The 25,032-nt window shown below is 39.5% G+C and overlaps 1 protein-coding gene across 1 annotated transcript in view; it reads left to right on the plus strand.

The window, feature by feature from the left end:
- The first annotated feature begins 140 nt into the window (after window positions 1–140).
- Window positions 141–25,032, plus strand: part of osbpl6 (oxysterol binding protein-like 6) — a 99,923-nt gene continuing 75,031 nt past the window's right edge. The window contains exons 1-5 of the mRNA XM_078228483.1: window positions 141–242; window positions 14,011–14,133; window positions 16,377–16,430; window positions 19,440–19,553; window positions 23,147–23,317. Coding sequence (XP_078084609.1) covers window positions 141–242; window positions 14,011–14,133; window positions 16,377–16,430; window positions 19,440–19,553; window positions 23,147–23,317 — 564 coding nt within the window. The remainder of the gene's footprint in view (window positions 243–14,010; window positions 14,134–16,376; window positions 16,431–19,439; window positions 19,554–23,146; window positions 23,318–25,032) is intronic.

Raw genomic sequence — 25,032 nt, forward strand, 5'->3', positions numbered from 1 at the left:
GGAATTCCCAGTCTTGTTGTTGCTGCTGTGCTGATTGAAATAATGTTAGTTAACGTAAAGAAGTCAAGTGGTAATTTTAAAGTTTAAGTGAAGGCCCTAGTGCAGCTGTTTCCACGTACACCAAGCCACCATCAGTAAGCATGAGCTCAGAGGAGAAAATTATGTCGCCTGCTCACAAAATATCAACTCCCACTCATCGGAGTGCGTCATCATCTTCGTCCTCTCAAAGAGAAGCTAGACCGGTAAGGCAACAAAAAAAAACTGCTGCTGACTATAATCCTTTTGACCTTTTGAGTGTTAAGATACTTGGCTGGATATGCCTGAATTTCCAGTCACTCATGTAATTGGCTCTTGTTTTAAGGCTGTGCATGAGGTACGATGTGTAGTGGGTATTAATTTTGGTGAAATCAATTCAAGTCAATGAAAGGCTTTCACCTGAGAATAGAATTGCAGAGGAAATTGTGTAACCAGGAACAATTAGAACATACTGTCCGTTCCAATTTGTATTATGATTAATTGGTTCTACAAAATACATTTTTCGGAATCCTGAACTTATTGTCTGAAACAGTGTTAGAATATTTTAGTATTTGTATTAGAAATTCTGAATTGCAGTATTCTGAAAATAGTTTTGTTCTTTCACACAATTAAATGTTCTTAACTAAAGTTATAGCTTTATTAGAATTACCAGTCTTGGGATGATGCCTGTGGACTATGATACTCAGTCACCAGACCAAGTTATACTGTTGACTGTCATGCTGAGGCTTGCTGCATGTTTCCCACCTCTCTCCATGTCTCCCGCCTCTCTCCACCCTGCATTCAGGTATTCAATTTTTGTGTTAAAAATATTGTGGATTATGTTTAAAGAGTTCCGTCTCCAGATGGCCTAATGGACAACTCACACACTTTCCAAGCAGTTAGGCACTGGAACTGATCAGTGGCAAATGCAATTAAGTACTAGGATAGGCATATTGGAGGAAAAAATATAAATAGATTCCATGGTTGGTGTCATGGTTCAGGTCAGAAACTCCAAAGTGTTTTATGGAGCCCGCCTGAACCATAAGTTTTGCGTCTTGAATTTGGCTAGGATAAGCATGATGTGTTTCACTTCAGGTATGATTTAAATGACCCACTAGGGAGCTTTTATCGAACAAAAGTTTATTTAAGAATGTAGTTAACGTGTGGAAAGAAAATTAGCAATAACTTTAATCAATTACAAACAAAAACAAAACAACCACGATAATGTATAACCCTTAACATATAGAGGAGCTGTCCCAATCAAACCAATCCCATAAACAAGGCCCTTCAAACAGGTTTAATCCAGTATAGACTAATGCTTACATGATACTGGAATTGAGGCCTTTGGATGAAGTCTGCAGTTCTCTGGATAGACTCAGAACAGTTTGAATTCAGAACAGCTTCCCAGGACCCCAGGTAGACTCTGATCACGTCACCACAACAGATTTTCTACTCCAGGATGATTTTCACCTTACCCTCAGAATTTTTAAAACCAGGGAGAGAGAGAGAGAGAGAGATTTCTTTTCAGCTTGCTGTCCATTCTAAAACTAAAACTGCAGCTCTAAACTGAAAATGAAAAAACTCGTCACCTGAGCTGACAACCAGTTTTGTCCTAGCAATGCAGAGTCATAAATATCCCAGTAAAAAATAAACAAACCGTCGTTTAAGCAGCTGTAAAAGAACATCTCCAGTCAAGCCAGTGCCACAATGACATCATCTAAGGCTGTGAGTTGAGAAAATACTGAAGCTGTGAGAGCTGCAGAGATCATGATTTTTAAAAAAGTCTTTCTTAAAGGTACACTAACGTCACCGTTGGCATTGAGGTTTCTGAGAGTGGGGTTGGAGTGGACAACTGGAACAGATGATTTGTTAGAGGGATAAGCTTTCATTCATTGCTTACCATCTCTATATTATTTAAGATGCAATAAATTAACCAAATAGTATGCAAAGTTATATTGCTGAATTAGTTTGAGTTTAAATTCCTAGAGGTCATATTGGAGCTCGACAATACCCTTGTCAGCTTGGATACCGTGTTACATTCTGGAAGCTGTAAGAGGTCAATCTGCATCCTGGAGGCAGTACATTGAAGAAAATTGAGGGTGACAATGTGACAGAAGGGTGATTGATTAGTTATGACTCTTCAACTTCAAAAGGATGCCTCGCAGGATAATATAGAGGTGTATACTGTATGTGGAGGCAAATAAACAATGAACCTGAAATAATAATTCTGAGGGTACAAGGACATGAATTCGGAGACGTGAAGGGAAAATTATTGGATAGACATGGAATAAGAAAATGTTATAGCACAGTCGGCAGCCATTTGGCCTGTTGTGACTGCTGCTTCTTCAAAAGAGTTGTGCAATTTGATCAAAAACCCTCTGTGAAAAAAATTCTCCTTTCCCCTTTAGTTCTTTAGCCAATTATTCTAAATTTGTGATCTCTGGTTTCTCACCCAATTAGCAGACACAGCAATTTCTCCCCACTTGCTCTATCAAAGCCCCTAATAATTTCGAATACCAGGCATCCCCAGACCTCCATTGTCAAAGAAAAGCAATCTCAGCCTTTTCAGTCTCTCCACATGCCTGATGTCATTCATCCTTGGTATCATCCTGATGAACTTCTCCTATACACTCTTCATGGCATTGGCATCCTTCCTAATATGTGGTGTCCAGAATTGTACACAATGCTGTGGTCAACCTGTCATCTGTAAAGGTTTAGCAGAGCTTCTTTGTTTTTGTATTCAATGTTTCCGTGTGGTGTGATACTATACCCTAAAAATGGACTGCAGAAATAACCAAGTATTTCATATTATAAGACTGTAGGAACAGAATCAGGCCATTCAGCCCATTGGGTCTGCTCTGCCATTCAGTAAGATCATGACTGAACTGATATTCCTCAACTCCACTTGCCCGCCTTATCCCCATACCCCTTGATTCCTGTACTGGTTAAAAATCTGTCTACCTCAGCCTTGAACCTAACAACGTAGCCTCTACAGCTATCCATGGTAAAGAATTTCACAGACCACTACCCCCAGAAGAAATTCCTTCTCATCTCTGTCTTAAATGGGCCACTGCTTTGCGATTATGCCCTCTGATCCTAGACTCTTTCACAACCTCTCAGCATCTACCCTGTCAAGCTCCCTGAGAATCCTAAATGTCTCAATAAGGTCACCTCTTATTCTAAACTCCAATGAGTAAAGACCCAACCTACTTAACCTCACTTCATAAGAAAATCCCTTCATACTCAGGATCAACCAACCTTTTATGGATTGCCTTCAATGCCAGTGTATCCTTCCCTAGATAAGGGGACCAAAACTGTTCTCAATATTCCAGGTGTGGTCTAACTAGTGCCTTGTATAGTTTTAGCAAGACCTCCCTATTTTTATACTCCATTCCTTTTGAAATAAAGGCCAACATTCCATTTTCCTTCCCTATTACCTCCTGAACTTGCATGCTAGCTTTTTGTGATTTATGCACAAGGACCCCCAAATCCCTCTGCGCTGCAGTTTTCTGCAGTCTTTTTCTATTTAAATATTATTCAGCTTCTTTATTCTTCCTACCAAAGTGCATAAATTCACATTTCCCTACATTATATTCCATCTGTCAAGTTTTTGCCCACTCACCTAACCAGTCTAAATCCCTCTGTAGACTCTGTGTCATCCTCACCACTTGCCTTTCCACCTATTTTTGTGTCTTCCACAAACTTGGCAATAGTATATTCATTTCCCTCATCTAAGTCATTTATATATATTGTAAATAATTGTGGCCCAGGACTGATCCCTGTGGTACTCTACTAGTTACTGGTTGTCATCCTTAAAATTCCCCCCTTAACCCCAACTCTTTGTCTTCTATCAGTTAGCCAATTATCTGTGCTAATATGCTAACCTCAATATCATGGGCTCTTATCTTATTAAGTTGCCTTTTGTGCGGTACTTATTAAACACTTTTTGGAAATCCAAGTATATTGCATTTACTCGTTTTCCCTTTATTTATTTTGCTTGTTAACACCTCAAAGAATTCTAATAAATTTGTCGGGCATGAATTCCCCTTCATGAAGTCATGCTGCCTCTGCTTGATTTATATCACGTATTTGTAAATGTTCTGCTATTACATCCTTTATAATGGACTGTAACATTTTTCCCAATGACAGATGTTAAGCTAACTGGCCTATAGTTACCTGTGTTTGTTTCCCTCCCTTTTTGAATAAGGGTGTTACATTGGCAGTTTTCCAGAACTAAAGGACTCTCAGAAGATTGCTAACAGTGCATACACTATCTCTGCAGCTACTTCCTTTAATGTCCTGGGATGCAACCCATCAGGTCCAGGGGGCTTATTGGCCTTTTGCACCATTAGTTTCCCTTGTATTTTTTATCTAATGATAGTTATTGTATTTATTTCCTCCCCGTGTCCCCTTCTGTCCTTTTAATTATTTAGTAATATTCGAATGTTATTAGTGTTTTCCACTGTGAAGACTGACACAAAGTATGTGTTTAATTCCTCTGCCATTTCCTGGTTCCTCATTATTCCCCAGTCTCATTCTCTAAGGGGCTTTGTTTGCTTTGGCCTCTCTCCCTTTTTATATATGAAAGAAACTCTTGCTTACCATACCTTTAGACGATGTCCTGGAAACCACCATCACCATTATCATCGTACCAGCAGGACAGAGGTGGCAGCACAGCGAGAGGAAATTGCCCTGAGAGTCCTCAATGTTGACTCTCGGGCCCCATCAAGTCTTATGGCATCAAGTTAAATAAGGGCAAGGTAAGTCCCTCTTAGCTCATGAATCAGTACTCCTCCATGTTGAACACCACTTGGAGGAAGTACTGAGGGTGGCGAGGGTGCAGAATGCACTCTGGATGGGATTACCAAATTGGGATGGATGGGATGTGATCACCAAGAGTGGCTTGGTAGCACCACTACTGACCAAGCTGATTGAGTCCTTTTTGAACATAGCTGTAGACTGAATCTGTGGCAGGTGGTGAGAGAATCAACAGGAGGGAAAAACATACTTGATCTCATCCTCATCAGCCAGCCTGTCTCAGATACATCTGTCCATGACCGTATCGGTGGGAGTGACCACTGCACGGTCCTTGTGGAATGAAGTCCCGTGTTCATGTTGAGAATAATCTCCATTGTGTTGTGTGGCATTATCACCATGCTAAAAGGGTTAGATATCAAACAGATCTATCAACTCAAGACTGAGCAACCATGAGGTGCTGTGGACCTCGGCAGCGGCATTGTATTCAACAACAGTGTTCAATCTCATAATCAGGCACATTTCCCACTCTACCATTACAATCAAGTGAGGGGATCAACCCTGGTTCAACAGTGCAGGAGGGCATACCATGAGCAACACCAGACATATCTAAAAGTGACAACCTGGTGAAGCTATAACAGGATTACTTGTGTGCCAAACTGCGTAAGCAGCAATTGATAGATACAGCTAAACGATTCTATAACCAGTGGATCAGATCTACCTCAGTAGTCCCATCACATCCAGCTCTGAATGGTGGTGGGACAATCAAACATCTTACTGGATGAGAACGCTCCACAAATACCCCCATTCTCAATGAGGGAGCAACCCAGTACATCAGTGCAAAAGATTAGACTGAAGCATTTTCTATAATCTTCTGCCAGAAGTGCTGTGTGAATGATCCATCTCGGCCTCACATCACAGAAGTCAGTCTTCAGCCAATTTGATTTACTCCTCATGATATCAACAAACAGCTGAAGGCACTGGATACTGCAAAGGCTAAGAGCCATGACAATATTCTGGCAATAGTACTAAAGTCTTGGCTCCAGAGCTTGCCATGTGCCAACCAAGCTATTCCAGTGCATGTACAACACTGGCATCTACTCAGAAATATGGAAAATTGCCCAGCAATGTTCTGTACACAAAAAACAGGACAGGTCCAACCTGGCCAATTGCCGCCTCATTAGTTTACTCTTGGCCATCAGTAAAGTGACAGAAGGGATCAAAAACAAATGGCACTTACTCAGCAATAACCTGCTAATAGACACTCAATTTGGGTTCCCCAAGACAACTCAGCTCCTGACATTGCAGATTTGGTTCAAACATGGACAAAAGAGCTGAACTCCAGCTGTGAGGTGAGAGTGACTGTCCTTGATATCAAAGCAGCGTTTGACAGAGTATGACATCAAGGAGCCCTAGAAAAACTGAAGTCAATGGGCCTCGGGGAAAACTCTCTAATGGGTTAGAGTCATACCTAGATCAAAACAACATGGTTGTGGTTGTTGAGAGTCAATCATCTCAGTTCCATAACATTACGCTATTCCTCAGTGTAATGTTCTGGGCCCAACTATCTTCAGCTGCTTCATCAATGACCTTCATTCCATCACAAGCTCAGAAGTGGGGATGTTCACTGATGACTACACAACTTTCATCACCATTTGTGACTTGTCAGATACTGAGGCAGTCCATGTCCAAATACAGCAAGACCTGGACAATATTCAAGCCTGGGTTGACATGTGGTAAGTAACATCTGTGCCACAAATGTGCCAGGCAATGACCATCTCCAACAAGAGAGAATCTCACTATTGTCCCTTGACATTCAATGTCATTACCATAGCTGAATCCCCCAATATCAACATGCTAATGAGCTCCACAATTCTATTAATTATTCTTTTATATGTTTTATAAAAGATTTTTGGGTTCCCTTTCACGTTACCTACTAAATTTATCTCAAACTCTCTTTTGGCCTTTTTTAGTTTCCCCCTCTCTTTTTTTGTGTTCAACTTTCCACTGGATTCTTTTCCTCTTAACCTTCAGTTTTTCTACAATTTAAATCCCTATTCAGATATTTTATTATCTGTCATGAAGAATATTTGTTTATGCAAAAGTGGCGAAGAAGTGGAATGGGTTGCTAAGAAGAGTGGTTGTGGTCAGAACTCTGGATTTAATTCCGAATTCAGTAAACTCTCTCAGGGCAAGATGGGAAGATTGGGAGAATGAGGTCAAATAGATTGAAGAATTTTTTTCATCTGGGAATACACAACTGATGGTTTCACAAGTCATGCTGGGAACCTGACCTGACTCTTGAATTATTTACCTTCCAACAAAGGAAGTTTTCAACAAGGAAGAGGCTATTTAACATATTTTCATATTGTTATATGCTTTAGATGGCTTTGCAACAAAGGATGTAAGTATAACTTCACTAGAACAGGATTGGCAGAGCCTGGCCATTATATAAGATTATCAGACAATACAATGAGTTCTGCTTCACTGCTCAAACCTCAAAAACTTGTGAAGTGAAAACAGAAAATACTGGAAATGCACTCAGCAGGTTATGGCAACATCTGTTGGAGGGAAACAGAGTTAACGTTTCAAGCCTGTGACCTTTCTGTCCATAGATGTTGCCGTAACCAGCTGAGTCGTTCTAGCTTTTATTTCAAATTTCCAGCATTCACAATATTCTGCTTTCACTGAGAATGTGTGGTTTGGTTTCTTAAAAGGTGATGGTAGGCTATTCACCCTGGCATTTCACATGGAGAATCAACAATATTGAAAAGTTTTCTCTCCATGTCCCCATACGGTGTGAAAATACACATACACAATGGCCAATATCATAATACAAAAAATAAATGTTAAGTGAATAAACTGGTGAACTTAAGACAGAGTAAAATGTGTTCTGTTTGACACTAGATAACTGCAAATGGAAAACTCAACCCACATGCATGACCATTCATATCAACAATGTGCATTGCAGTTAGCTAAGTAGACAACGGTGAATTAATGAGTTATTAGAGCCCTGGCCACCACTCAATAAAAATATTCATAGAGCAACATACACCTGCAAATTAATGAAGAGGGGATATCATAGAGTAAATAAAGTACCTGCAAATCAATACAGTAGCGGACACACCATTAAATTAAAGCGCCACTGAATTCAATGAGTGGAACAGTGGATGGCAGCAAATTAATACATTAATGGAGAGGTGGGCACCAGTGAATCAATAAGTTCATAGTGCTAGGATGCTGGACCAGGACTCCAAGATATATTTCGAAGCTGGACTACATCCCTTATCTATTTTGGAATAAATGTGAGGAAAGGATACTTTGAGGAATTAATCCACTGATAAAGTAGGCATCTTTTATAGTGAAACAAACTTTTTTTAATAACACAGTTTAAATATAACTCTAACAAATGAAGCACTTAATTATTAACTGTTGAACAATATTTAAAAATGAAAAGGAAACACCTTTAATTTCTAACATCACTTTTTCAGTTCCAAATAAGCTACATTCCTTTCACAGACTTAAATGCCACTTTAAATACAGTTAGCAACCATAAATATACTTGCTATAATGAGTGTAGACAGTCTTGAATCTTTCAGAGAGATAGAGTTCCAGAATCCTGCAAAATCCTTCCAACTTCAGTCAGGCTTCAGCTGCAAACTAACTGCTTTCTGCAAAAGCTGTTCCTCTCTGTCACAGACCAAGACTACGCATGAACCACATCGTCACATGATCCTGTCAATCACTCTAATCAGAAATCCCAGGTGACTTTCTGTGGTGGAGGAAGATGGAACTCCCCTGATCAGCAGGGGTATCATCATTTCTGTTGTGGTCGAGGGAGGGCGTATCCGTCAATGTGGAGAAATAGGGGCACCCTTTAAAAATTGCGCTCCCAACTCTGAACAGCTGGGCTGACGGCGTGTTTCCAACAATGCATAACTTTGCATCACTCGGGTGGAAGACTGTCACCTCACAGCCACTGCTAATGCCAGTGGGGAACATTCCGCTTTTCCTGCTAAAATGGACACTTGGATTCAAAACAGGTAAATCACGCTCCAGGTAATTTGAAAGGAGGATTGTGAATTGTACTTATCACCCAGGTATCAATGTACATGGAAGCCAGGTGAATATAAAGCTTAAAAAATTGAGACAGGTTTCCTAAAAATAAATTTAGCAATGAACTTTTATATCAGTGAGGCACAACATTACTTTGAACTCTTGCCAGTCAGTTTATTTAATGGAAATGGTCGTCCTTTTGGGGGAGAACAGAATACAAGAGTTTAAGCCGTTATTATCATAATATTGTACAGAAACAGCAATTTTCATAGAATCCCCTACAGTACAAAAAGAGGCCATTCGGCCCATCAAACCTGCACCGACTAGTAAGGGCATCATGATCGACACAGGCTTGGAGGGACGAAGGACCTGTTCCTGTGCTGTACTTTTCCTTGTTCTTTTGATTAACAGCATCGCCACCCACACCCCCCCCCCCCCCCCACCCCCCAACTTTTATTTCTAAAACATTAGGATCTTTCTGAGATAGCTACTTCTTTGGAATATCTTTAGACTGAACCACAGCTCATATGCTGCAGCTCGCAATATCTCCATGTTTGGGAGAGCCACACGCATCCAACAGCTCTCCCAGTGACATGCTTGAGATCAGTAATCCGCCCATGTGATCCTACGTCCACTGGGACAGCAAGCACGCAACCACACTGTAGCGAGAATGTTTGTCTTTAGCAGCAGTGAGATGTCAAAATTTGAAAGTGCATTACACACCAAGGTCAGTGATATGAATTATGACTGCTTTACAAGCCGCCAGTCAGCTACTTTGCAACTACCCATGTCTCGTTATCCAGGGACTGCAGTAGAACCACTGTTATGAAGGACATTACTTTTACTGCAGATAAGTTGGCTGCTTTTGATATACAATTGATCACTACAAACATATACTACTGATTACTTTTTTTCTAAATTGCACATGTAACTTGTCAAAATTATCAGATCTGCAGGTAGTGTTCCCTTACCATGCTTGTGCTGGTACTGGTATTGTATTTTATGCTGTTGTGATGGAAATCAGTAGTGAATAGTCTATTTGGCTGATATTATGGCTTTAAAATAAATGGATAAGTTAACTGCAAGAAGCCATATAAACAAAATACTCTAATTAGTATTGCAGGATGCTTACAGGTTGATCTTCATTTATGATAAGGGCAAAATCTAGTAGATACTAGAAATCTCAAATAAAAACAAGAAGTGCTGCAAACACCCAACATCTTTGGACAGAGAAATGGAGGTAATGTTTCAGATTGCTGACCTTTCGTCAGACCTGGAAACAAAAATGTTCAGGATGTAGCAGGTTTTAGGCAAACGCAGTCAGGGAAAATGAGAGATGGGGAGAAAGAACAAAAGTGGAAGGCAAGAGTATTAAAGCCTGGATCCTGTGGTAGTAGTGATGGCACTAATGTTCATTGTTGTGGCTGACTGTCAACAACTTTCTGGAGCCTGAGAATCTGTACTTCAACATGGAAATCCAGAAATTGCTGTCAGTGATTCTGTGCTTCTCCATAAGGTGTGTTGTTGAAGTCCCTCAGACTGCAATCAATTGGAAATTACTGAACCGATTAGAACTTCCACTTGGATGCAATTTGTCTTGCTATAAAACCCTTGACAAAATGTACTTTATTGAATATGGGGAATAACTTTGCTTAGCTGTGCACTAAGTTAATCATTGCTTCTGAACAACCTCTCTAGCTGAAAAGTTGGCTATTTATGGAAAGCTAAATTTCTTCATTAGGATAAATTCCAGATTTTATTTTTTTTAAGTTTGTTTAATATTTCACCTTTTTAATCCATGTGTATGTTCAAATCTTTATTTTTGCGATCTGATATTAAAAATCTAAATGACAATCAGATTTTCCTGGCATGCTGCCTGGGAGATTTTTCAATGTGATTGTCTACCTGCCTGCTTAACAGCACCACTGTTGCTGAATGTCTGGAGATTCCCTTGAGTTGGTGTCAGATTTAAACTGCAATGGGTCTGGAAAAGACATAAATGGCGACAACATGGAAGCAGTGTTACACTTCATTGTTGGATGCAATAGACTGTAAAGTGCCTAATCAACAGATGTATTGCTGCTTCTTGAGCTTTGGTTAAACATTACTGGAACCATGTATGAGATCAAGGTGATAGAGATCAGAGTGGAGCAGGGCAGGGAATTACAAACAACCAGCATTCAGGGGCATGCTCATGGACTCAACATAAGTGTTCAGCATAATGATCATCCAATCAATTTGTGCTTTACTCAATGCAGAGAGATTGCATTATGAGTAGTGCATATGGTACATTAAATTGAAAGTGAATCCTTGTTCCACCTGGATGGGGTGACTCGGGGCCCCACATTGAGGGAATGGAAGAAGTAAAAGCACAGATGTTAGAATCATAGAATGGTTACAACACAACACATAGGGAGGCCATTTGGCCCACCAGACTTATGCTGGCTCTCTACAAAGGCAATTTAACTAGTTTCACTCCCTCCACCATTTTCTCATAGCCCTGAGTTTCTTTTCCCATCCGGTGCTTATCCTGTTTCTTGTTGAGAGCTACGACTGAATGTGCCTCCACCACCACCCTTTCAGGCAGAGAGCAGTGCAGATCCTAACCATGTGCTGCGTGAGAAGGTTCTCCCCATGTTGTCTTTGGTTCTTTTGCTAATCGCTTTAAACCTGTGTCCCCTGATTCTTGATTTTTCTGACAATGGGAATATTTTCTTTATATCTACTCTGTCCAGAACCCTCATATTTTGAACACTGCTAGCAAATCTCCTCTCAATTTTCCCATCTGTAAGGAGAACAACTCTAGCATCTCCAACCTATCCATAAATGAAGTCCCTCACTCCTGGAACCATGCTCGTAAATCTTTTCTAAACTTTAGCCTTAAATTTTTTTTTTGGAGTTTAAGTTTTTTATTATTGTCACAAATAGGCTTACATTAACACTACAATTAAGTTATTGTAAAAATCCCCTAATCACCACACTTCGGCGCCTGTTTGGATACACTGAGGGAGAATTTAGCATGGCCAATCAACCTAACCTGCACATCTTTGGACTGTGGGAGGAAACCGGAGCACCCGGAGTAAACCCATGCAGATACAAGGAGAATGTGCAAACTCCGCACAGACAGTGACCCAGGCCGGGAATCGAACCCAGGTCCCTGGAGCTGTGAGGCAGCAGTGTTAACCACTGTGCCACCGTGTTGCCCTTTACATCTTCCTAAAGTATATCCTAAATTCTCTACAGTTTAAACCACCTCTCTTCATTCCTCCTACCATCAACTGTGATCACTACAAACATACACTATTGATTGTCTTTTTTCTAAAACATAGCATGCCTATGTCCTCTTGAAGCCTATCGCTATCCTTCTTGCAGCTCACAATAATTCTAAGTTTTATGTCATCTGCCAACCTTGAAATTGTGTCCTTTACACAGATGACCACAGATGAACCTCTTTGCAGACCTTTCTCCAATCTGAAAAACAATCGTTCACCACTACTGTTTCCTGTCACTCTGCCAACTCTGCATCCATGCTGCCCTTGTCCCTTTTATTCCATAGACTTCTGCTTAGCTGGCAAGCCATATTAACTGTGCCATCCTCATCAACCTTCTCTGTTGACCTCATCAAAAAAACCTTAGTCAAGATAATTAAAATCCTTGCAGGCTTTCCTTCATTCATCTACACTTGTCAGGTGACTGTTTACTTTGTCCTGGATTATACTTTATAAAAGCTTTTCCACCACTGAACTGAATGGCCTATGTTGCTGGGTTTATCCTTGCACTTTTGTTTTGAACAGAGATATAATGTTTGCAATTATGGTAATGTTTGCAGTTTTATTCTCTGGCAGCATCTCGTATCTAAAGGGGATTGGACGTTTACTGTCAGTACCTCCGCAGTTTTCATCCTTTCTTTCATCCTGCCAATCTTTCATTCTGACAGATCCACTCTCATCCCACAAAAAATAGGTTCTGTGCTCCCATCATCCTGCATTTATAATTCTTATTGTTGTTTTCAAATCCCTCCCATGTTTCCAATCTCTGTAATTTCCTCCAAGTCCACAACCTTCTGAGATCTCTGCACTCCTCCAATTCTGGCCTCTTGCGCATGCTTCATTTTTGTTGCCCCATCATTGGAGGCTGTCTCTTCTGTTGGCCTAGGGTCTTGGCGCTTGAGTTCTCTCCTTAAACCTCATTGCCTCACTTCCACTTTCTCCTCATGTAAGATGCTCCTTAAAACTTACCTGTTTGACCAAGTTTTTAGTCACCTGACCTAATATCTCCTCAAGTTGCACAGTGGTAAATTTTGCTTGATACCACTCCTTTGAAGCACTTTGTGATGTTATAATATAAAAATACTAATTATTGGTGTTGAAATTAACAGGAGCTCCTCACTGTCATCTCAGATGGGTAGCTTATTAGGACGTGTTTCCATCTGGGAGTTAAAATGAACCCAAAAAGAGCCTAATATGAAGGGCATGATTTGATTTATTATTGCCACATGTATTAGTATAGAGTGAGAAGTATTGTTGCTTGCGTGCTATACAGACAAAACATGCCATTCATAGAGTACATAGGGGAGAAGGAAAGGAGAGAGTGCAGAATGTAGTGTTGCAGTCATAGCTAGGGTGTAGAGAAAGATCAACTTAATATGAAGTCTGATGGCAGCAGGGAAGAAGCTGTTCTTGAGTCAGTTGGTACGTGATTTCAGATGTACCAAAACGTATCGTTTTCCCGATGGAATAAGGTGGAAGAGAGTTATGTCCGCAGTGTGTGGGGTCCTTGATTATGCTGGCTGCTTTTCCGAAGCAACGGGAAGTTAGTTAATGGATGGGAAGCTGGTTTGTGTGATGGACTGGGCTACGTTCACAACCCTTTGTAGTTTCTTACGGTCATGGACAGTGCAGGAGCCTGGAATGTGATGGTGTTAAATATTAAGCAAAATGCAATTTATTGTCAACTACATTTATACATTTCCATGAAGTGACTAGATAGAGTATTCAGATCCATCCTTATGCTATGTACTCCACTTCCTCTTACCCCATTTCAAGGTCTATGTAAATAATAAGCCAGTGAAAGCAATTGAAAAGTATTATTCGGAAACCTGAGTATTGCGTGTTTTCTCATTTACAAGAGTTTATCTTAAAAATTGCTTCACTGCGGAATAATTGTCATTCTCAAAACTTGCAGGATGGTGACAACTGGGAAATCATTGAAGGATTAAAAATCGGGCAGAGCAATGTGCAGAAACCAGATAAACATGAAGGATTCATGTTGAAGAAACGAAAATGGCCCTTAAAGGGGTGGCATAAAGTAAGTTTCAGATAAGTTCATTCTCAAGACAGGCAAATTTATAGATCATTGATGCCCGAGATTGCAAAATAATTTGGAACCGAATGTTGCTGTGTGATTAATGCCCCTACTTCTAACTGGGGTCTGTAAAGATTTACATTATTTATAATTGCTGTGTCATTTTAGCAAATGCTCTCGCATCGATGTTGCACAATTGCGAGATGATTTTGCAAGTAATATCATCAATTCAGGAAAATGGGTTATTTAATCAGAATGTTGCATTATAGGCTGGTGTGGTATATGAACTTCTGGTGTAAAAGCTATTTTAATCGATTGTGTTTTCCAACAGCCCCTCTTTTACTCCATAGTCTCTGATATTTACTTTAATCCTGACACCCAACCCTATGTTGTTTCCCCATATTTCCCTGTTTGAAAATTGACCAAAAGGAAGAAATATAAATATAAAAATGGAAAGAAGCAGCAGCAAAATTGGTGGAAATGCAGTAAAGGAAGTGATTATGGAAAATACAAAAGCAATAAATAATAAGGACAATTCTTGGATAAAACTAAGGGGCAATTTAGCATGGCCAATCTACCTAACCTGCAAATCTTTAGACTGTGGGAGGAAACCGGAACACCCGGAGGAAACCCACACTGACACAGGGGGAGAATGTGCAAACTCCACTGACCCAACCAGGGTCCCTGGCACTGTGAGGCAGCAATGCCTACCACTGTGCTACTGTATCATTGTGTCCAATTCAATCTGCAATTTTGTCAGGTTTTCAGCTACCTAAACTTTAATTTTGAATTTCTTTGGTGTGTTTTTCCCCATCTCCTCCCTCTGTTATAACATTACAAGATAAATGAAGAGAGCATTTTGCCCATTTTAGATTCTGCATCTGGAAGGGTCCTAAAGTCCTCCCACTATGACCTCTAGCTGCTTTATAAATCACAGCAGGATTTTCATCCCTACTGTTCCACCTGGAAGTCCATTCCATATGTTGATCCTTTTAACATGCCTAAACTTTCCTTTTATTAATTTACACCATCTTTTTGCTGTTTATTTTGAATTAGTTTTCTGGATTTACACTTTCATTGTAGGCTGAAAAGCTCACTTTCTCAAGATTTTATTCATGTATCTTTTGTTTTACACCAAGGGTGGAATTTTCTCAACCAGTTCCCCGCTGAATCGACACAATCATTAGTCTGCTGGGAACTCATTGGACTCTGCAGCTGGCTTTGCTGAGTCTCTTTAACTGAGTCACAACATTAATATCCCATTTTTCAGTTCCCCAAGCAATCAATGGATGGGTGGAATAATGCACAGGGTCTGTCAAAGGCAGGATTTCTAATTGAAGAGTCTCCAACATGATTTACAAGAGCTAACCATTGCATGGAATTTTGAGGCTACAATGACCACAGGCTGTTTCCCAGGTCTCTCACTCTTACCTGGAGGTCCTACTGCAGAGTCTGAGGGGCAGAAGTGAGGTGAGTCGCCCAAGGAGAAAAGGAAGGGGCTGGCCTTCTACAATCAATCAGGAGTGGATGGGAATGGCTGAGGAAGTAAGTAGCTGGGGTGTACTCCCTCCATTCCGGAGACTGTGCACTGAGAGGTTCCAGGAGCTCAGCAGGATGGTGTGATGAGTGACTAACACACTCAGGTGCCAAACCCTATTCACCTGCACAAAACTCTTCATGCCAACACAGGCTACAAATGTCAACAATGACCTGCTGTAAAAGCTTGAGCCTCTTGAGGCACTGGTGTTCATGCACGTCGAGAGAGCTGATCCTCTCTGCCTGTGTTTGGGATCTTGTCTTCTTCAAGTTGGATCTCTGTTCAGCTCCTCTGCCCTGTGGGACATCATGTGGCTGAGAACAAGGCAGTTGATGCTGTTGCTGGTGTTGCTGCCCTTCATGCTGTTTGTCAGAGGTAGGAGGTAGCACTGGCCCCGTGCCATTGTGAAGTGTGGTAGCAGAGATGTGCAATTGTAGGTGACTGAACTTCAAAACATGTGAAATGGCTTTCAACAAGTTGGAAATTGCCATTTAAGCACTCTCTGAGAAACTGTACAGCAGCCCTCACCAAACAGCTCTTCATTTTCACTGATCAAAGGTTCCCTCAAACATTTGGAAATGCAGGACATTGTACGTATGTTTTTCTGTTATCAAATTGATTGGTTTGGACTTTTAGACTGTACAAATTTAATTACAATTAAGTGTATCGATTGTATGTTAGTCAATTAATTAAAGTTTTCTTGTTGCAGCGTTTCTTTGTCCTTGATAATGGGATGCTAAAGTACTCCAAGGCGCCAATTGATGTGAGTAATCATGCAATGTGATCTGATCTAAGCAGTAATCTTTCATAGCAGTTCACCTTTTCTGATTTACTTAGTAACCCTATTGTTGCTCTTTAAATTTCATTTTATTATACTTAAAGGGGTGGATCATATGTAGGTAATAAAGGAGTTTCATGTTGAATAGTATTTAATGATTGATTTATTAACTGATTTACTGCAATTTTTGACGGAATTGAGGAATCAAATTTACAAATTTTTGAATGATTACACTAGGATTTGTATAATGATTTTTCGATCCCATTTTGATGGACCAAATGCATTGTCTGAAGTATTCTTCATGCATGGTGTTAAGTAGCTGGAATCAAATGCAAATTTCCAAGAAAGAGGAATTGGATATTGTTAGTGTCTTTGGATACATCTGGAAAATAGGTGAAATGGGAGTAGTAGGATTACGTTACAGACCATCACAAAATAAGACGGAGATGGGAATATTAAAAAAAAAACTGCCAAGGCTGCCTTGTAGTCATGGAAAATTTTAATTTTTCTTACACAGACTGGGGCTTACCACAGGGACAGTTTATGGAGGAAGAAGTTTATTAAAGTAGTTCAAGAATCTTTTCTTAAGTAGCAGGTGAGAGAAGTTAGCAGGAAAGGCAATCAAGAAGGAATAACAAAATCAGTGTTAAAGTAAGGAAATATTTAAGATTAAGCCGTCAAAGTTGTTAATTTTAAGATTAATATGAGAACAGAATAGATAATTTAAATTCATTAGTTTGTATTTTAGAATAGCAGACTGAGGAAGTAAAATGCTGCATGGGATGAATTAGATGAGAACTATTTAAATGGAAGCAAATAAAGAAAGAGTGTTCGTGCATTAAGGGGATTTTGTTTTACATTGTAAAGGCTGTTTTACCCAAAAACAAGCAGGCAAGTAAAAGCAACATAAATCAAAAGTAAGTAATGGAAAGCCATTGGGACAAAGAGAGGGCATCTTGAATTTTAAGACTTACAGGGAAGAAATAGGATGGGGAGAACCATAAAATCAAGCAAAAACACTGATGAGATGCAAAGAGGGAATAAGAAGGAACATAGTGAACAATAATATAGTATTTTAAACATATCAAGAGCAAGTGAAAGGTACAATGGGAGGACTTGGCATTTCAGGAATGGAAGTGCTGGAATTACTATATCACCATGTCATAATGGTTTTTACTAAAGAGTAGAAAAGGTGCTGGAGGTGAGGGAAGAACAAGAGCACATAGAACAGACTGAGACCTCTTCGAATCACAAGGAAAGCTATGTTAGAATTCTAGCGGAGTTGGCTGAGAACATTGCAGATGTCACTGCGAACTCGTTGGAATTGAATAATAACCTAAAAGATTGGAAAATACCAAATACAGCTCAATTTTTAAATGAGATCATAAGAAATTGGAGCAGGAGTAGTCCCAGCACAGTTCAGATGAAGTTCGTCCTGACAGTACAGCTTTTCCCCAGTCCTGGTATCAGTGCCCCATGAATTGAAACCCATTTCTCTCACATCAATCTTTAAGCCACACCTTCAACTCTCTGATATTATTCACCCTATTTCAATTTGCTTGTGTCTTAGACAGTAATCCAGAGTTTATTACATGTTGGACAATTGAAAGGGCTGAGGCTTCTCTATTGCTACCTTCTGGATCCCTGTTTCTGCCTTTCTTACCCTCCTGTCCCTCACCCTGGACCAAATCTAGTCTTGTGACTGCTTCTTGGAACAAAGTATCCTGGTACTCCACCCCATCTCACCAATGTATTGTTGTGTCTGCAGTTCAGACTGCATCTCATCAACTCTGAACCAAAGTTCCTCAAGCTGCAGATGTGGTCTTCTTGAATCACAGAACCCATGTGCTACAGCTGCAACACACCAGCTGCCTGCTATTTTTATTTTGATTCATTTGACTAATTAGTTCTCGAGTTCAGCAATATTACTCCATGATTATCCGAAGAAGTAAGGAGGAACTCAATTTATTGACCTGTGTATCTTGTCTTGATTTTGGAGAAAGTGTTTGAGAATTTGATGATGCACAAGGACCATCAGGGTCAGATTATGGGCCTAGTTTCAGACGGGCAAGTTCCTCCTGACCAATTTACTGAATTTGTATTAGGCAGTTTCAGATTTAGAGTGAAGCATTAGTGGTTACCTGCATGGATTTTACGAAGAAGTTTGAAGCTGTCCCATCTAATAATGATTCACAGGGATAGACACCAAAATAGCAAACTGAATAATGGTCAGACTTGGTACAAAAGGCGATAAAAGGCATTCACTTGGACAATCACTGTCAAGAGGATTTTGAAGGTTAGGCTACTTAGACCAGTGATCTTTTTCTGCATTATTATGTTACGACGTATTTAGGTTATACTTGCAATTTATGTGAGTTATTGAATTCAGCAAAATGATGGCAAAAGAATACGTGGAGAAAAGTGTTGATTTTAATTTCCAAGCTTAAAATTACGTATGAATAGCTTTTTCTATTTTTTGCAGAACCCTTAGATTTTTTGAGAGTTTGCAAAAGGCATTAGCCCTGCTGGCAAAAATATCATATTTTCAAAATATTATATTTTCTTTGAATTTTAGTTTTCTGACATTTGAAAATAGTGAAACATGAGTGAAAATGTTATCCATGGCATAGATAACGATCAATCTTAAATAAGTGTAAAACTTTCATAATGCTTTATTAATTGTCAATAGATAATAGGTTATATAATATGTATGTGATCATTCTATTGTATCTAGAATTTTTAGGCTATCACTTCATTGCATTTGAGCCAGCTTTGTGACTTCTAATGTGCATCATAGAATGAGAAAGAGTAATATTTCAAGACCATAAGACAGAATTACATGTCATCATAGACTCCTGTGAAGAAAAGAGGCCAATTCTCTGTGGGGCAGAACATATTGCATCCTGTTACTATGCATTTTTGTTTGATTTAGATCTGTAAGTATTCACCTAATGTTGTGCACTGACCTTGCAGTTCATTATTGTCTGTTCTTAGATTCAAAAAGGCAAACTTCATGGAAGTATTGACGTCGGATTGTCAGTGATGTCAATCAAAAAGAAGGCACGTAGAATAGACCTCGACACAGAAGAACATATCTACCATCTAAAGGTATATAAACATGGAAATGAAGAAACCCATTTACTACTTAAAGGTTGGTAAATATAAAATCATAAGAAATAGGAGCAGGAATAGGCATATGGCCCATTGAGCCTGCTCCACCATTCAGTAACAACATAGCTGATCTGATTGTGGCTTTGTTGCTCCCTATAACTCTTGACTTCCTTGTAGATCAAAAATCTGTCTAGTTCAACCTTGAATATAGTCAGTGACCCATCCTCCATTGTCCTCTGCGGAAAAAGATTCAAAAGACTAACTGTGTGGGAAGCAATTCCTCCTCATCCCCATCTTAAGTGGGAAACCTCTTATTTTTAAACTCTGCCCCTTAGTTCTAGATGGCTCCATGAGGAGAAACATCCTTTTACCTTTCACCCTGTCAAGCCCTCTCAGAATCTTATGTGTTTCACTAAGATCACCTCATTTTTTTAAACTCCACTGAGTATAGGCCCAACTTGCTCAACCTTCCCTCATAAGACAAACTCATCCCAAGAATCAGCCTGTTGAACCTATTCTGAACTGCTTCCAATGCAAGTATATCCCTTCTTATGTATTGAGGTGTAAAATGCATGCAGTACTCTAGATGAGGTCTCATTGATGCCCTGTAGCAGGGCTACTTACTTCTATATTCCATCCCTCTTGCAATGAAGGTCAATATTCCATTTACCTTCCTAATTACTTGCATGCTAATCTTATGCACTTCATGTACAAGGACAGCCAGAGTCCTCTGCACCATAGCATTCTGCAATGTATCTCTCTGTTTAAATAATATTATGCTTTTGCATTCTTCCTGCCAAAGTGGACAATCTCACATTTTCTCACATTATACTCCGTCTGTCTATTTTTTGCCTGTTCATTCAACCTATCTATATCCCTTTGTACAATCTTCCTCACAACTTGTTTTCCTATCTATGTTTGTATCATCAGCAAATTTGGCTATAGTACAGTTGGTCCCTTCATCTAAGCCATTAATATAGACCATAAATAGTTCAGGCCCCAGCACTGATTTCCGACACACTCCAGCCCTTAAGTTAGCCGTCCTGAAAATGACCTATTTAACCTGACCATTTATTTCCTGTTAGTGAATTCTTTATCAACATGCTAATATATCACTTCCAACACCATGAGTTTTTATCTTATACACCGTAACCTTTGCTGCGGCACCTTACTGAATGCCTTTTGGAAATCCAAATGCACTACATCTACTATTACACCTTTATTGACCCTACATCTTACATCCTCAAAGATCTCTAATGAATTTGTGAAACACAATTTTTCTTTCACAAAACCATGTTGATTCTGCCTGATTGGATTACAATTTTCAAAATGTCCTTTCACTATCTCTATAATAATAGATTCTAGCATTTTCCCAATGTCAGATACTAGGATAATTGGCCTGTCGATTCCTGATTTTTGTCTCCCTCTTTTCTTGAACAGAGGTGTCACATATGTGGTTTTCCAATCTAGGGAATTCTGAAGGATTGCAACCAATTAGTCCACCATCTCAGCAGAAAACTTTTAAGACCCTACGATGCAGACCATCAAGTCCAAGGACTTGTCAGCCTCTAGCCTTATTAGTTTTCCTAGTACTTTTTCCTCCAGTGATCATTTTATGTTCCTCCCTTTGCTTTGCCCCTTGCTTTTCTCCTGTTCTTGGGATGCTTCTAGTGTTTCCTCCTGTAAAGGCAAGTACAAAATATTTGTTCAGTCTCCTTCATTTTCTTGTTTCTCCATTATTAATTCCCCAGTTTTATGCTTCAAGGTTCCAATGCTCACTTTAGCTGTTCTTTTCCTCTTTATATACTTGTAGAAGCATTTACTGTATGTTTTTAAAGTTCTTTCTTGCTTTTTCTCATACTCCAACTGCTCCCTCTTTATTTGTTTAGTCATCCTTTGCTGGTTTCTGAGGTTTTCCCAATCTTCTGGTCTATCACTCATCTTTGCAACATTATGCAACTTTTGTTTCAATTTCATACCATCCTTAACTTCTTGAGGTAACCAAGGATGAAGCAACCTTTTCACAGAGTCTTTCTCAGTGGAATATTTCTTTGCTGAGAGTTATGAAATATCTCCTTAAATGTCTGCAATTGCTTCTCTACAATCTCACATTTTAACCTATTTACCCAGTTCACTTACTTTGTCTTCATACCTTGTTTAAGTTTAAGATTTTAGTTTCAGTCTCTCAATTCTCACCCTCAATTTGAATGTGAAATTCTATTGTGTTATGATTGCTCTTATCAAGAGGATTCTTTATTTTGAGGTCATTAATTAATCCTGGCTCATTACACATTACCAGATCTAAAATTGCCTGTTCCCTGGTTGGTTCCAAAATGTATCGTTCCAAGAAATTGTCCTGAATCAACTCTATAAACTCATTCTTCAAGTTACTTTTACTAATTTGATTCATCCAATCTATGTGAGGATTAAAGTCACCCATGATTATTGTAGTACCTTTCTTACTAGCTTCCATTATTTATTGAATTGTACTATCCTACTGTGTAGCTACAGTTAGGGGCCTATGAACTCTAAACCCCCCCCCTGCCTCCCCCCACAAAAACTCTTGGCTTTTTTTGTCTCTACCGAAACTGATTCTACATTTTGATCCTCTGAATCAAGACCATGGCCGGAATTTTACTGCCTCACCCACCCCAGAATGGGGGCAGGCTAGGCTTGCAGAATGGCATTCTCCGTTGGCCTCGGGCGGGATCTTATGAGCCTTGGGAGGACGAAGCAGTAAGATTCTGGCACATTTCTCACTACTGATCTCAAATACCCTTGAATTTTCAAGTCCCATCTATGGTCACTTTGCAACCATGTCTTTGTAATGGCTATCATATAACACTAATTTATTTTTACTTGTGCTATCAATTCACCTATCTTATTATAAATGCTGTGTAACTTCAAATAAAGAGCATCGCTTATGCCTTTTTACCTTTTTTCTCTACTCTAATCATGCTCTTCTGTATACTCTTCCCCTTGCTGTCACACTCTGGTTATCATTACCCGTATTGTCTGTATTGCTACCCTGCACTTTTGCCTTGGCCTTTCTCTTCAACTGTCCAATTATCTCCTCCCATGAATCCTCTCTCTCCTCCCATGAATCTCTCCCCCACCCCCCCCAAATCTGATTTCTGAACAGAGAAATCTTCCTATATGCCCTCAGAATAATCTTCACCCCTCCGTCCCCTGCCACCACCCATTTGAATGACTCTGTGGTTATATAATGGAATTTAACTAGTTATGCTATATATTTAAAACACTACTTATATCCTCCCAATATCCCATTAATCTACTGCCCCAGTTTAGAGCATACAAAAAAATGTAAAACTCACCAGTCACCTACCTACTCACCTACTTAGCCCTCAAGTCTTGCTGTCTCTGGCTCCCTCTCCCAGGCTGCTCCTTTTTGTAAAATTACCAAATAGTACCTCCTCCCTCACCGCACCAAATTCCCTCACTGCCAAATTCCCAGGATTAAGCACTCAGGTCTGCTACACTCAGACAAAGCTGCATCTTTGTGCTCCTAGTAAAAAATAAATAAAGCTTGTTGAAATGCAAAAAATATCAACATAATTTTATGTGTACAGGTAAAATCTCAGGAAGTGTTTGATGCTTGGGTAACAAAATTGCGCCATCATCGATTGTACCGTCAAAATGAAATTGTGAGATCACCCAGAGATGCGAGCTTTCATGTCTTCCCTACACCACCAAAAACTGATTCTTCACCAGCTCCAGCTACCACTGTATTAGATGTAAAGGTGAGTGATTGTGACTGATGTTTAGAGCATGTAATAATTCTGTTCTCTGGTTCCTACCAATGAGACTTTGAAGCTGGTAGCATATTAGTACTTGCGTGTTACTTAGACTGGCTATTTAATTCTAAAATCAACATTTTAGCAGGGGAATAGAGTACAAAAGCAAGGTAGTTGTGTTAAACTTGTATAGAACACTAGTTCGGCCTCAAATGTACAGAATGGTTAGAGCACAGAAGGAGGCCGTTTGGTTCATCATTTCTATGCTGACTCTCTGAAGTAAGAATTCAGCCAAAATCACTCCTCTACCATCTCCCTGCTCATTCTTCCTTTTCAGATAATTGTCAGATTTCCTCTTGAATGCCCCGATTGAACCTGTCTCCCCCATCGTCTCGAGATTGTTTCCAGGTCGTGCCACTTGCTGTGTGAAAATTGCTTGTTTTACCACTTAAATCTGTGCGCCTGTGTTCCTTATCCCTCCATCAGTGGGAACAGTTTCTCCCCATCTCCTCGCTCTAGACTCCTTGTGATTTTGAATACAACTGTCAAATCTCCGTTTGACTTTCTCCAAGAAGAGCAGCCCCAACTTCTTTAACCTATCTACGTAACTGAAGTTCCACAGCCATGGTACCATTAATGAATCTTTTCTGCACTATCTCTAATACCATCACATCTTACCTAAAGTGTGGCACCCAGAACTGGCTGCAAGTGTCCAATTGAGACTAAAGTAATGTTCTATTCAAGTTTGACATAACTTGCTTGCTTTACTCTCCTAATTAATAAAGTCAGGAATTGTTATTCTTTATTAACTGCTTTCTCAACCTATCTTACCATCTTCAGGTATTTATGCGCCCAGATCCCTCTGCTCTCTCACCATCTTTAGAATTGTACCCTTTACTTTATATAATGTCTCTGAGTTCTTTGTGCCAAAATGAATGATAATTTCTAGAAGCTTCACTACCACTGATTTTAAACTGACTGGACTATAGTTGCTGACCTTATCTTTACACTCTTTTTTGAACAAGGATGTAACATTTGCAATTCTCCAGTCCTCTGGCACAATCCCTGAGTCTAAAGAAGATTGCTAAAATATGGCCAGTGCCTCTGCAATTTCCAGTCTTTCTTCCCTTGATATCCTTGGATGAATCTCATTTGGTCCTGGTGCTCTCAACTTTAAGTACAGATAGCCTCTCCAATACTTTCTCCTTATCAATTTTAAATGCTTATGTGACTGAATTAGCTCCTGTTTCACCACATGCTGTGCAGCATCTTCCTTAATAAAGCAAGATGCAAAGTATTATTTTAATACCTCAGTCATGCCCCTTGCCTTTTGAAGAAAAAATGATGGGCAGGATTTAAATTTAGACATCAAAATATTCTTTAGGTTTATGGAAGTTTAGGATGAAAGCATGTTTTTATTCCACATGTTTTGAAAGCAGAATAAATCATTGTCGAGCTTAATCAAATTCGCTTTGAGCAATGTTTGGAACCCTGGTTTTATGTACAATTTTTTTTTGAAGGAATATAATTTTTGTGTGTAACATCAGACAGGAGAACATCTGGAGATAATAATCATTTGGTTGCAGTGATGCAACCAGAATGGTCATGTAGTTTTCCTTAAGTACAGATCAATGCAGAGGTCTGTTTCTGTATCTATCCATAGAGCCACAACGAATTAAATTAAGTGTATTTATTACTGGAACTTTTCTAAGCCAGCTCGG

The sequence above is a fragment of the Mustelus asterias genome, chromosome 14, assembly GCF_964213995.1.
Source record: "Mustelus asterias chromosome 14, sMusAst1.hap1.1, whole genome shotgun sequence".
In the NCBI taxonomy this organism is placed as follows: Eukaryota; Metazoa; Chordata; class Chondrichthyes; order Carcharhiniformes; family Triakidae; genus Mustelus; species Mustelus asterias.